This window comes from Rhodnius prolixus, unplaced genomic scaffold (assembly GCF_049639745.1).
Source record: "Rhodnius prolixus isolate KJV_2025 unplaced genomic scaffold, Rpr scaffold_2, whole genome shotgun sequence".
Lineage (NCBI taxonomy): Eukaryota > Metazoa > Arthropoda > Insecta > Hemiptera > Reduviidae > Rhodnius > Rhodnius prolixus.
In genome coordinates, this window is record NW_027411592.1 from 50,656,441 (window position 1) to 50,671,017 (window position 14,577).

General features: G+C 34.8%; 1 protein-coding gene across 1 annotated transcript; it reads left to right on the forward strand.

Annotated features, from left to right (window-relative positions):
* Positions 1-7,036: 7,036 nt before the first annotated feature.
* LOC141449929 (uncharacterized) lies at positions 7,037-9,544 on the forward strand. The gene is made up of 3 exons (XM_074119884.1): positions 7,037-7,286; positions 8,520-8,657; positions 9,126-9,544. The coding sequence occupies exons 1-3, from the start codon at positions 7,127-7,129 to the stop codon at positions 9,419-9,421; spliced, it is 594 nt and encodes a 197-aa protein (XP_073975985.1). The 5' UTR covers positions 7,037-7,126; the 3' UTR covers positions 9,422-9,544.
* The last annotated feature ends 5,033 nt before the right edge of the window (positions 9,545-14,577 follow it).

A 14,577-nucleotide genomic window follows, 5' to 3' on the forward strand; every position in this document is an offset into this window, starting at 1 on the left:
AAGCCATTCTCTAGTGATTTAGATCTACGAATCATACCAAGCGCCCCAGCCACTATCAGCTTAATCAAAGATTCAGTCATTCTTATATAAGCAAAGCGAACTTCTTTGGTGATTGATTTTCGAGAGACCTAACTGAACAATCAATTACTTTTGGCTTTATTAAGAACAAGACAACTGAACACAACAATAAGGTTACACAAGGTATTATGTGGCCAATAAGCAAAGTTACTTAGTGCAGAAGAAATAAAAACAAACTAGAATGAATAGTTTAATGAATAAGGTTACTAAACACGCGCGCATTAACATGTCAGGCTTTATATATATATAAAAGTTAGAGCATCTAGATGAGATGAGATCACATTTTACATATGGAATAGATTCTGTATTGTACTTTATTTATAGCGTTGCCATATGGATCTTTTCTAACTGGACCATCTAATTTATTTATAAACCTTTTCACTTACACTAACTAATGTATATAATATCACGTACAGATATATAGATATAAATTATATACTTCGCTCATCTATTTTTGTAGCAAAGAAGGCATAGATGTAATCCTTTCTTTTGTTTTATATTATACTTTTAAAATAAAAATATTTTATGGTATCTATTTTTAGAAATTAAACATTTATTTAAAAAACTAACGGAAGTTTGTCCTTTGGTAGCTAATTGGCTACCAGAATCAAAGAGTAGGAGGCAGCAAAGAATGGACAAGAGATGGCAGGCGCCAACTTAATTCTTGCGCAAAATAAAATTATTTGAACCGAATGTTATGTCCTATTGATTCTTTTGAGATTATCAAATGAAGCAGGAAGGAATATAGTTGCGCTGATTACTGGACATACTCTACATGGAAGTAATTTGGCAGCTGTCAGCAGTTTGTCCCAGAATTGAAGAGGATACTGAAGAAAAATTGCTGGTGCTTTGGCCGATAGAGAGACTTTTAAAGCGGAAGTAACATAGAAAGACTAATTTATAAACATGGTTACCTATGTTCATGGTTACTTTTAAACCTATCTCTGACAAGATTGGAAAACTTACTGGTTAGCTTTAAGGGTAACCAGTGTGAAGATTGACTGGGAGAGTTGTAAGAGTCGCTGGGTTTTATATCGGGTAGAGTGGACTCACTAGAGCCTATGCCATTAGGCAATGGTAAAATTTAGTTTCAAAACTTTAATGTTAAACTGTACTTTTAATTCTTATGTGGAGATTCCAAGTAAGTCTTCGAAAGTAAAGCCCAAGGTACCGAGCGAACTACTTGGTAGTGTATTAGATTGCAGAAGTGTAGTACAGTGTAGTTTTGTGTATTTAGAGTGAAACAGAGTGAAGTATAGGTAGTACGTTGGAGTCGAATAGAAGAAGAATATCCACATAAAGTAAAGTAAAGTAATCGCCTATTTTTCAGGCATGGCTTAACGTCCAACTAGGTGTCGTGAACGGAGGCGACTAGCAAACGTACTTTACTATTTCTCATTTAACCATTAAATAAAATCCAAGGCCAAGACCGGAATTCGAACCCAGTACCACAATGCATATTAGCTTTGTAGGTCTCGCCTCTTAACCCGCTCGGCTACCGTGGCAGGTTAGAATATCCACGTAGTACTTGGATGTACTTTTGAGCAGGTAAGATTTTCGGATAAGGAAATAACTGACTAGAAGAAGACCATTTAATTTCTAAAGAAATACCGGCCGCATAAAAGTTACCATCTTTACAATTAAGTCACCATCTTTGTCTGAAATAGTTTACCATGATTTCTATGGATTTATTTTCGACGTAATGGATCTACTTCTTAATAACAGTTTCAGTATTATTCAATTAATTCTTTCTTGATTTTAATATTCTCTGCGCTTATTGGAATAAAAGCTTCATCTTTGCATCTGCGATTTATAAGGATGATGGTTGAGTGAAAGAATGATTGTGGCCAGTTCCCAAGTAATAAATATACACTAATCATCAATTGGAACTGCGGGGGGAAAAAAAAAACTTAAACCAACAAGAGAAATGTTGCTTATGGCGGACCATTGTTGTTGGGAACATTGAAATGGTTGGTTTGTTCAACAAATGTTCTGTTTGTTTGGTCCTACCATATCTGTTTATACTTGATAACGAAATAACAAAAGGTCCTGGTTTTACATTTTTACAGAAAAATATCCCACCTCTTCTGCCCCTTGAACTCGGTACGAGGAGTCCTACGACTTTCGTACAGTACCCGGTCAGCCGCTCCACTTCTACAGAGACACCCATCCCGGCCAATACGTAAATCAATTTGATACATTCAATATACAGCACGCAGACGTACGTACAAACAACAGAGCAGATCCCTGTGCTCTCCAGAACTCGCTGCCCCCCCCCAGTTTTGGTTATAGTGTTTGGTTTCGGAGGGGGGGGGCAGAAAACTTTCCCACTAGCCGCCTCCACATTGCAGGCCTCTTTGCTGACCAAAATATCAGTCCGTGGGCAGTCTGCCGTGTGCCGTGCCCCTTATATTCTAATTTTCACAAATATTCCCATTTTACTTGACCTGCTCTTCGTCCCAAACCACTTATTTCTCTGTGTTTTTTTGCTTCTGGAACGAACGAATTGTTTTAAGTTTTTTTTTTCTGTCGCTTTTGTCCATTTTTCCATGAATAAATGTTGTCGTATACGTCATTTATTCATATTTGTTTGAATATACATAACTTTTATATCGTGTGTTTATTTCTCTTTATTTTTTGTTTGGTTTATTCTGTTGGAAGTTTCAGTTTTTTATTTTGCTTTATAATTTTCTTTTCTCTACCTATTTATTCTCAAGAAATTAAAGAAAACTGAAATTCATAAATAATTATCATTATCATTAGTCAAGTGAAGAATTGCAGAAGCTAAAGTCCAAAATTTGTTCTACCATAAAAATTATTGATGAAAATAAGTTCGTTTGTTGACAAAAAATGAATGACATTTAGTGTTTAAGAATATTGTAATTAGAAGCATTTATGTTGAATTAGTAGGTTAATTCTTTTAGATTGTTCATCATTTATGTATTATATGTATTTGAGTTCAATTGAGTAGATTACATACCTTGTTCTTTCAACATAATTAATGGAAGTTATTCTTTTGTTATCAATGATTATTACAATTTTAGATCAAAACCATTGACTAATCAATGTATATTCAAGTTCAGCCATTATTGCCAATTTCAGCCATGTTTTTATTAATTTTTTGCCAAACATTCGACCTAGGGCTTGTACTCATCATCTTCTGGGCTTGTACTTACTAACAATTGCACTTTGTTTTTACTTTATTAATAATGAAAGATAGATGTGTTCCTGTTTAGATGCTTAGTCCTATTTTGATAACGAACTCTTTTTTCTTTGATGTTCAATTTGATGAAGTCTGAGGCGTGTACTGCAGTAGTATTTGAACGGAGAGAGTTAATTGGTCAAGTGCATAAAGAGGTTTTAGTCGATTGTATCGTTTATTGCAGTTTAGTGTTTTATTGCATATTGCAGTCTTCAGATTAGTCTGAGACCAAGCCTAACGTAGCGAATTCCTTGACCCTGCAGTTTCTAAGGGGTTTCTTGATTGTTAAAAGATGAAGGTCTCCATTTTTGGAACCTTCAAAGAGAGAGAGAGAGAGAGAGAACAAAATCCGCTTCTACCTTTGAACACATTTGAAAAGTTTTTCAAATTACAAGATCATCCAGCAACTTATATTATTTCTAGCCATCATGTTCACTGTGAGAGAGGGAATCATGGATTTCAGATCTAGTCGTAGTGATGGTGATGTGCAGGTATGCCGAATGTTCTTTCTTCTAAGAGATATTCGCCTGATTTAGTAATGATTCTCCTTCAGGGGCGTGTGTTGGTTTAGTGGTCAAAAGCGTGGTTTTGTAATTGGGTGATCCCCAGTTCGAATCCTGCGTATGACTACTTTCTATTTGTTAGAAAAAATGGTTTATAATAATGTATGAGCTTCCGCCTCCGTCAACGACCACCTAATTGGTAGTTGAAGACAGTGAGAGCAGAAGACAAAACTCCCTTTAATGTTAACCAAGTACAACAAATTGTGACTGAAAGTAAACAGTCTTTGAGTTAACGAATCAGTCACATATTTTTCAGTTAGTCTTCAGTTATTTTATTATGAAATTTCATAACAATATAACAAACAACACCTTGTCACAAAACTAGAGTTAAAAAATATAAATCTACCTTATTAACAGAATTAATCGCAAATAATCTTGTTGCAAAAAAAAATCATTTATTCAAAATAACTGTCCGGTACCACTAATTCGATGTCTATTGCGATTTATTATTTATAAAAAAGTAAAGTAAAGTAATCACCTATTTTTTCAGGCGGGGCTTAACGTCCAACTACCAATTAGGTGTCGTGGACGGGGGCGACTAGCAAACATACTTTACTGTAAATTTCTTTTATTAACCATTAAATAAAATCCAAGGCCTAAGACCGGGAATCGAACCCACTAAACCAACAATACATCTTAGCATTGCGGGTCTAGTCTCTAACCCGCTCGGCTACCGTGGCGCCTTTATTATTTATAATATTCATCCCAAGTAAAGATATCGATATTTTTCTTCATTAACCAGGTTTCAGCAATAATATTCAAAATTATTAAACTATAAAAAGGATATCATTATTCTTACAATTAATTATTTAAATAATAAGCGAAACATCTTTGAAGAAATAAAACAATACACAAAAGAATAAATACAGGGCTGTCAGATGCTGAATATGAGCACCATGAAATATGTTCTGTTATCTGAAAAGAAATCGTTTCACAGTCTGCACTTAACATTAATTATATAACGTGTAATTAATGAAAATTGGGCACAATTTTTAGCTTCACTATACGATCTTGTTTTAATTGTTCTAATCGTTATTCATTATTATAGAAATATAGTAAAATAAATAACATACCCAGTGGAAATTGTATATAATTATTCTATCATTATTATGTTTTCACTCTAAATAATAATTAAACGAATTGTGTGATCTTCATTTGTAAAGATTGGGAGAAAAAAAAGTTTTAGAGCAAATTACTTTTAAAGCAGAAAACAAAAGTACGAGGGTCGTTTGAAAAGTCCGTTCAAAAATAAAAACTACTTAATTTTTTGGGGTAAACCTTTTTTATTTTTCAACATAGTCTCCTTTTAGGCTTATACCCTTCGTTCAACGCTGCTCTAGTTTGTTGATCTTTTCCGAATAATAGGATTTGTCCAAGTCTGAAAAATAGCCATTCGTTTCTGCAATCACCTCCTCGTTTGAATAAAATCTTTTTCCCGCCAGCCATTTCTTCATTTTGGGGAACAAATAGTAGTCCGAGGGAGCCAAGTCTGGAGAATAGGGGGGATGTGAAACGAGTTGGAACCCTATTTCCATTAATTTTGCGACCACAACTGCTGAGGTGTGAGCTAGTGCGTTGTCGTGATGGAAAAGGACTTTTTTGTGGGCAAATCGTGGGCGTTTTTCTTGCAGCTCGGTTTTCAAACGGTCCAATAACGATGAATAATATACACCTGTAATAGTTTTACCCTTTTCCAGATAGTCAATGAGGATTATTCCTTGCGAATCCCAAAAGACAGTCGCCATAATCTTTCCAGCCGAAGGAACGGTCTTCGCCCTTTTTTGGCGCAGATTCCCCCTTGGTAACCCATTGTTTAGATTGTTCTTTGGTCTCAGGAGTGTAGTGATGTATCCATGTTTCATCCACAGTGACGAAACGACGCTTAAAGTCCTGCGCATTCTTCTGGAACAGCTGCAAACCGTCCTTGCAACACTTCACACGATTCCGTTTTTGGTCAAGCGTGAGCAATCGCGGCACCCATCTTGCGGATAGCTTTGTCATGTCCAAATGTTGATGCAAAATATTATGTACCCGTTCATTCGAGATGCCCACAGCACTAGCAATCTCACGCACCTTCACTCTTCTGTCATCCATCACCATATCATGGATTTTATCAATGATTTCTGGGGTAGTAACCTCAACAGGGCGTCCAGAACGTTCAGCGTCACTTGTGCCCATATGGCCACTCCGAAAATTTTGAAACCACTTATAAACTGTTCTAATCGAAGGTGCAGAGTCACCATAATGTTTATCAAGCTTCTCTTTAGTCTCCTCAGGCGTTTTGCCTTTCATAAAGTAGTGTTTAATCAACACACGAAATTCTTTTTCGTCCATTTTTTGAAAATCACTCGACTTCCTCGATTCAAACGAATGCCAAACACAAAGAAATAGACCAATCTGGCTGAAACTTGGTGTGTGTTCTTCCAAGAGATGCTACTAACTAAACATAACCTCGATACGCGCCAGTGGTGCTATCTCTCTGACTTTGCACGGACTTTTCAAACGACCCTCGTATTAGTCGCCTGCTTTCTATTAAGTATCTTTGCAAAGGAATATGCTTACCAAATATTTACTGCTTCGCAATAGTCCGGGAACGATTCTAAAGTTTTAAGAACATTTCTTCAGTGGATTCACTTCTTGGGAAATCTTTTTTTTTGTTTTTCCTGACATTTTCCTTCTTCAAAATGCTCTTTTTATTCTCCTCTATCTCCAAATTGTCCAAATATCATCTTAAACAACATTGCATTGCTTTTTTTTGGTCGTTGTTTATATTTCCAATCTTTAACAACTTAATTTTCCCTCTGTTATTTTTATCACTAGTGATAAGTGCATTATTCAATTTCTACTTTTTATATCGTCTGTGGCAAAGTTCCTTGTTTGTGGAGAAATCCAGCCAATTGTTCCACTTATAAAGCGTACCCTAAACAGAACATTCAACATAACTTAGTCTCACATTTGGTGTTCTAATTAGGTTATATATTGCTGTCTTTTTTTATTAAATTGTTGTAAAACTGATTGTGGTTTATGAACAATCATTAAGTTGCCAGTTTGTTCCTGTATTTTATGGCTAAACGAGAAAAATTGTAAAAGTTCAAATAAATAAGAAACCCGAAATAGTGAAAGGAATTAGAAGGGAAAACAGTAAATTATGTGATTAAAAAATGTAATAACAACAATAATAATAAAAACAGCTGTATATCGCTAACAAAATTCATTGTATTTATTCATTAAAACTCAATCATTCAGTTTATTACATCGTGTTGAACAATTAGGCCAGACAAAAATGTATGCACAATATAAAATTAATACACCGAACAGAACGCCCTCAAAACGTTCCAACTTGATCAATTACAAAACAAACGATCATAATGAAAGTAACGCAGACGAAGTAATCACTTGCAGTGAATTACGTTACATGGTAAAAGAATTACTGCAAGGCAGATGTAAGTGCATTGCAGCGTTTATTTTTTAATTGCATATTTTTTTTTGTTCAATTATTTCAAAGATGCCCCATTATTGTGAACCAAATCTTGATCTCGATCTTTCGGTAAATATGTGCTGAAAGATCGATATATGTATATATGTATAATAATGGACCCTTCTGTCTTTAAAAATAAATACTTTTAATTAAAATGCAGTTAAATTCTGCAAAAATCTTGATATAGCGACGGTTTCAGTCTACAGCAAGAAGTAAGCTTGTTATTCTGATTCTAATTGCTATAACTCTCTTTTCTTTGCTGTTCAATTTGACAAGCGTTTGTCAGAGGAAGTCTGAGTACTATTTGAACGGAGAGGATCAGTTGGTCAAGTGCATAAAGAGGTTTCAGTTGATTGTATCGTTTATTGCAGTTTAGTGTTTTATTGCATATTTCAATCTTCAGATTAGTCTGGGTCAAGCCTAATATAGCCAATTCCTTGCCCCTGCAGTTTCCAAGGGGATTCTTAATTGTTAAAAAAGATGAAGGTCCCCATTTTCGGAACCTTCAAAGAGAGAGAGAGAGAACAAAATCCGCTTCTACCTTTGAACACATTTGAAAAAATTCTTTATTGAATTAGATTGTCATTGATTCTATCTCTTCAAGTTTTTCAAATTACAAGATCAACCAGCAACTTATATTATTTTTAGCCTTCACTGTGCGATAGGGAATCATGGATTTCAGATCTAGTCGTAGTGATGGGCTGTTATTAAGAGCAGTTTTTGGTGCAGGTATGCCTAATGTTCTTAGAGATATTCGCCTGATTTAGTAATTCTCCTTCAGGGGCGTGTGTTGGTCTAGTGGTTCAAGAGCGTGGCTTTGTAATTGGGTGATCCCCAGTTCGAATCCCGCGAACGACTACTTTCTATTTGTTAGAAAAAATGGTTTATAGTAATGTATGAGCTTCCGCCTCCGTCCACGACCAACCTAATTGGTAGTTGGACGTGCAGCCCCGCCTGAAGAAGTAGGCGATTACTTTAGTAATTCTCCTTCGTATCACTTGTCATTCTGCTATTTTCTTAAGATGCCATTGCAAACAGGAAGTTAAAAATTACAGTAAAAATTTCTTTAATTATTTTAAGAAGGATACAGGAGAATTTTTAGCTGCTTAAAATAATAAAAAAATAATTAGTGGTTTAAACTATTTTTAAATTTAAAGTTTACTAAATACAATAATTCCCTCTTATTTATCTTTTGTAGCGAAAAACTTATCAAAACCAGCATCAAGTATTTATCATCAAACAGACAATCATGCCATCGAAAATCGTGCCAACGAAAGTCGTGGCACACCGACCAGCAAACAAATGAAGAAGAACTCCGATTTCTGGAGAGTTTATCGTAAGTCACCAAATAATTCTTTCACTTTTAGAGTTCCTTTCTTTTATCCTTTGGTATTTCCTGTTTTACTCTTTCCATAGGACTTCTTTAAGTCACAAAAAAATAGATTTTTCTTTCATTTTCTTGAGGTCGACCTTTTTTCAGACATCGTAAACAAATCGTACAAATCTCTTAATTTGATTCAAAATTTTTTTTTGTTTGGACTCTGTCCGTCTGCGATGTTAGGGTTTTGAGTTATGTTGAAAACGAACAGATGTACAGGATTCTGTTTGTAAAAACCTCTTTTTCATCTTCAACGGACCTCAAAAAGTAGGTTTCCGCTGAAAACTAAAAATCGAGAATCTGATCGATTACGCAATAATTCCTCTTATATAAGTTAAGCTAAAGTAACATTTTTAAGCGAATGAAAAAGATAAGCTGGCCATTGACTAACTGTTAATATTATAAGTTTTTATTTTTATCTTTTAGAGTGTCTTGAACCGTTGAAGGCTAAAAAAACTGGAGATGAATACAATCCTATGTGGGATGATCTGATTAATCAATTAAAAGAGGAGCGTAAAAGTATAATAAACAAATACAAAGCGGCGAAGAAAGAGAAGGAACTGGACAAAAAGAGGGCAGGCAATGTAATCACTTACAGCAAAAACGATCACATAAATATGGACAGATATCATCCGAACGCCTGGGATATTGATGAACAACGTCGGCGAGATTTGATGCGTCTGAAGTATCAAGGCGCAAGACTGATGAAGAAGACGTTTTAAAAAAAATCGTTTTAATCAAATTAACCGTTTACCTATGTTACCTGCTTTCTGTTGGAAAAGAAAAATTGTTGACATACTTTATTATAGTGTTTAGTACAAACAAACATAAGAAAAAAAAAAAAAAAAATAAACATTTATTTTTGAAATTCTATGTCGAATTATTGTGATGATTAGAAAATAGAATAGGCTCGTCTAATATCCCTGTAAGACAGACACATCTTGGAGGGGAAAGACTTCAAAAATAAGAGAATACAAGAAGTAAAGTAAACTCCTCTGAGAGAAGAGCACCATAATTCCAAAAAACAGTTTTGCAGAGTTCGACAAGTTCATACATGCTTACCAGTTAAGCGAGTTTGACGTGTATGCACCAAATCAAACCAAATCTCTATTAGGATGGAAACATAGTGGAGCGGCGGGCAAAGCGGCGATGATAGCTGCTTCAGATCAAAGAGAGCGACGAGCAGCGAGCAAAGATTCGCATGCACATAGTGACGAGCTTAGTCGCGTTCTCCTTTTGACAAAACAAGATGGAGGAACTATTTTTATATGAAAATTCTTCGTTGAAACTTTGGTATTTGCAGCAGCTTAGTAGTAGGAGCTGCAGTGTACATGACATAAATAAGTCTAGAAATGAACTTGGTGAATTTCATCACTTATACCAACAACTTCGGGAGCATCCTGGCAAGTTTCATGCGTATTTTCGAATGTCTATATCAACATTTGATTACATACTAGCCCAGTGTAACCCCATTAATCAAATTCAAATTTTATTGTTTTTGAGTAATACAGCTCATAACATGAGTTAGGCATAATATAGAAAAATTAACTATGTAGGTTATTTACTAAATACAAATCTGTGTAACCCCATTAATCCTAGCAGTTACTTTAAGATAAGAAAATCAAAATAAATAAAAATAAAATAGAAATATATACAGATAAAAAGAAATTAGTCAATTAAAAAAACACAATAATTTTATTAAATCACTACTCCATGATTTGTCATAAATTAATGTTGTTCATCTGAAAAACTGGAGTAGTACGACGCTACAGAAGAAGGATTAGAGAATTCGTCCTGATCAGAAGTAAAAGGACGTGAAAATGTAATTTAATTTTGCCTAGTATTTAGATGAAAGTTAGCATTAAGGGATTGAGAACCAAATTAAATGTAGCAAAAATTACCGGAATTCTCCATTAACTACTAATTGTTAATTAATTTAAACTATTAATTATTAAAAACTATTGTAGCTTCACAAATACTATGGCCCCACAGAGGTTTCTTTAAACAAACTAAACCAATAATGTATCAATATCCATAACCTTTGAAAAATAACCTTTACAAATTGAGCGCGATGAGAGCGAAGAAATCAAACATGTCATAACGCTTTGCTCTACTCTCTATAGATAGCGTTGCTCTATCTTCGCTTTGCTCTCCACTATGCGCGGTCCCATATGTTAACTTGTGTTTTTTTTTCGCCGCTTTGCTCTTCGCTATCATCGCCGCTTTGCTCTTCGCTATCATTGCCGCTTTGCTCGCCGCTCCACTGTGTTCCCAGCCTTAGTGGGCTAGACTACTTAATTCTCACTTTCATCGGCACTGGCTCAGTCTATAAATTGCAGTCCTCTTTTTAAGAAGAACTCCAGAATTGATGTAATAAAACTTCAGGAATTTTTAATTACATTTTCCCATGCAAAAAACATCATTATAGTATAAATGCAATTTTCTTGGGTAAAATTAATTTTCCTGCCTTTTTTTTAGTTATTATTCTTTCAAATAATTAAAAACTATGTATTACGAAGTATAAAAAAGATGGTAAGAAACGGAACCGAATAAAAGCGGTAATTATTTTTCTTCGTTCACTTTAGACTGATTGACGAGTTCTCTTAATTGGAAATATCCCATCGTCGCCCATTACAAACGGAATTAGGGATTTTTAATTTCCTACCGAGAGATAGATTGGCACCCCTACCTTGCTTCACCACCATCCCCCTTCATAACGTATAAGTCTTATAGAAAAAAAAAGGAGTATTCCCTCGTACTACCAATCCACATCGATTATGAATAATGTATTCTCCAATTTCAATAATTCAAATCGATTGAGGTATTGGCATTAAACTGAAGGGATGGTGAACTGGATTGTAATTCGATTGTAACGGCTACTGGAAAAGGTATTCTGAACCAGTTTGGTGTAAAAAAATAAAGGAACAATCACTATATGATATAATATGGATTTATGGGACGCTACGAACATTTCGCAACATTTTACTATAAATGTAAAGCCAACTATATAAATGCTACAATATTATGAATATTATAGCATTCATTTCAAGATTTTATTTTAAATACAGCTCGTCCCTGCTGCCGCTGTAACAGACCTAACTAAGCTTGGTAACAGAATAATGCTTTAAGCATCACAGCTGATGTTCAACCAACCTCCATTTAAACGAGTTAATGTACGTACATCTCTCCGTGTTCTGGTTTCTCAGATAACTTTCCTGCTAAGACAGAAAAAAAGAAGAAGATCCACCGGAAGTAATTAGACGAGCCTATTTCGGATTACTACACTGTAGAATGGTTTTTGGAATTGGGGTATGGAGCGTTTCATCTAATGCTTCAATTATTTATAAATTACAGATAAAGAGCAGCGGGAATAATGATGCTGTGGTAGCTGTAAACCTTTATTTTACAGCATTAGACATCAATTACATTAACATCGTTATATGTTTACTAAGCTTACTCCAAAACAAAAAGTTAATACAAATTAGGATACCAGAGAAAACTGACACTTGTTATTGTCATTGCATACTGATAGATATCGATATAAGCTTACCTCCTTAAAATATGAGAAAATATTCATTTGATTTCTAGCATTATGTTTGCGAAAATTTGTAATGAATGTCAAAATTAAATCTGACAGAAGAATAACATCTGACTAAACAAAATCATTTCAAAGTTTTAGATGCAAAAATGAGTTTATGGGTATCAGAAGACAGATCTAAATAGACTTTAAAATAAGTTGGAATATCATATAAATATACTTCGCCTAAAAAAGAAGTTGATAATCCAAAAACCAAGTCAAAGCTAGTTATATCAACTAACCTCGGTTTTAATAGTGGTTGTCGTCTTCCACAAATACCCTACTTCTGCCCAAACTGGTTAGAAGTTTCCAATTTTTCCAGCGTTTTCTGTTATGTATTTCAAAATTAAGTCAACCCTGGTTGTATCAACTAACCTCGGTTTTAATAGTGGTTGTCGTCTTCCACAAATATCCTACTTCTGCCCAAACTGGTTAGAAGTTTCCAATTTTTCCAGCGTTTTCTGTTATGTATTTCAAAATTAAGTCAACCCTGGTTGTATCAACTAACCTCGGTCTTAATAGTGGTTGTCGTCTTCCACAAATACCCTACTTCTGCCCAAACTGGTTAGAAGTTTCCAATTTTTCCAGCGTTTTCTGTTATGTATTTCAAAATTAAGTCAACCCTGGTTGTATCAACTAACCTCGGTCTTAATAGTGGTTGTCGACTTCCACAAATACCCTACTTCTGCCCAAACTGGTTAGAAGTTTCCAATTTTTCCAGCGTTTTCTGTTATGTATTTCAAAATTAAGTCAACCCTGGTTGTATCAACTAACCTCGGTCTTAATAGTGGTTGTCGTCTTCCACAAATACCCTACTTCTGCCCAAACTGGTTAGAAGTTTCCAATTTTTCCAGCGTTTTCTGTTATGTATTTCAAAATTAAGTCAACCCTGGTTGTATCAACTAACCTCGGTCTTAATAGTGGTTGTCGTCTTCCACAAATACCCTACTTCTGCCCAAACTGGTTAGAAGTTTCCAATTTTTCCAGCGTTTTCAGTTATGTATTTCAAAATTAAGTCAACCCTGGTTGTATCAACTAACCTCGGTTTTAATAGTGGTTGTCGTCTTCCACAAATATCCTACTTCTGCCCAAACTGGTTAGAAGTTTCCAATTTTTCCAGCGTTTTCTGTTATGTATTTCAAAATTAAGTCAACCCTGGTTGTATCAACTAACCTCGGTCTTAATAGTGGTTGTCGTCTTCCACAAATACCCTACTTCTGCCCAAACTGGTTAGAAGTTTCCAATTTTTCCAGCGTTTTCTGTTATGTATTTCAAAATTAAGTCAACCCTGGTTGTATCAACTAACCTCGGTCTTAATAGTGGTTGTCGACTTCCACAAATACCCTACTTCTGCCCAAACTGGTTAGAAGTTTCCAATTTTTCCAGCGTTTTCTGTTATGTATTTCAAAATTAAGTCAACCCTGGTTGTATCAACTAACCTCGGTCTTAATAGTGGTTGTCGTCTTCCACAAATACCCTACTTCTGCCCAAACTGGTTAGAAGTTTCCAATTTTTCCAGCGTTTTCTGTTATGTATTTCAAAATTAAGTCAACCCTGGTTGTATCAACTAACCTCGGTCTTAATAGTGGTTGTCGTCTTCCACAAATACCCTACTTCTGCCCAAACTGGTTAGAAGTTTCCAATTTTTCCAGCGTTTTCAGTTATGTATTTCAAAATTAAGTCAACCCTGGTTGTATCAACTAACCTCGGTCTTAATAGTGGTTGTCGTCTTCGATAAATACCCTTCTTCTGCCTAAACTGGCTAGAAGTTTCCAATTTTTCCAGCGTTTTCTGTTATGTATCTCATAATTAAGTCAATGCTAGTTGTATCATCTAATCTCGGTTTTAATACTAGTGTCATCCTCCACGATGATGATGGGTGAATTAGTATACAGCTGGAAAAAAAATGTTCTTCTCATGAAAAATAGCGAAAAAGTTTTTAAAAAATCAGTGAAATGATACATCCTGTGCGGAAGGTTTTGTCTGGAACATTCGTTGTCCGTTTCCTTTTGTTATATCTGGACGGAACAAGTTTGGACATGAAATAACTGTTTTGTGTGTGTATTTTCCAATTTTCCTGAAAGAATAACTTCAAACCATTTAATCGAATCAGTATCGATACACAACGGAAACGAACAGCTATCGACATGAAAACAGATAAAAGGTTAACAAAACTTTTCAAATAAAACTTGAAAATGCAGAAAATCAGTTCAATGCAGATGAAAATTTGGACTAGAGGTAGAGGAAATTTTTGTTATGACAATTTTTTTTATTTTAAATTGAGGTAAATTTTATGTTAAA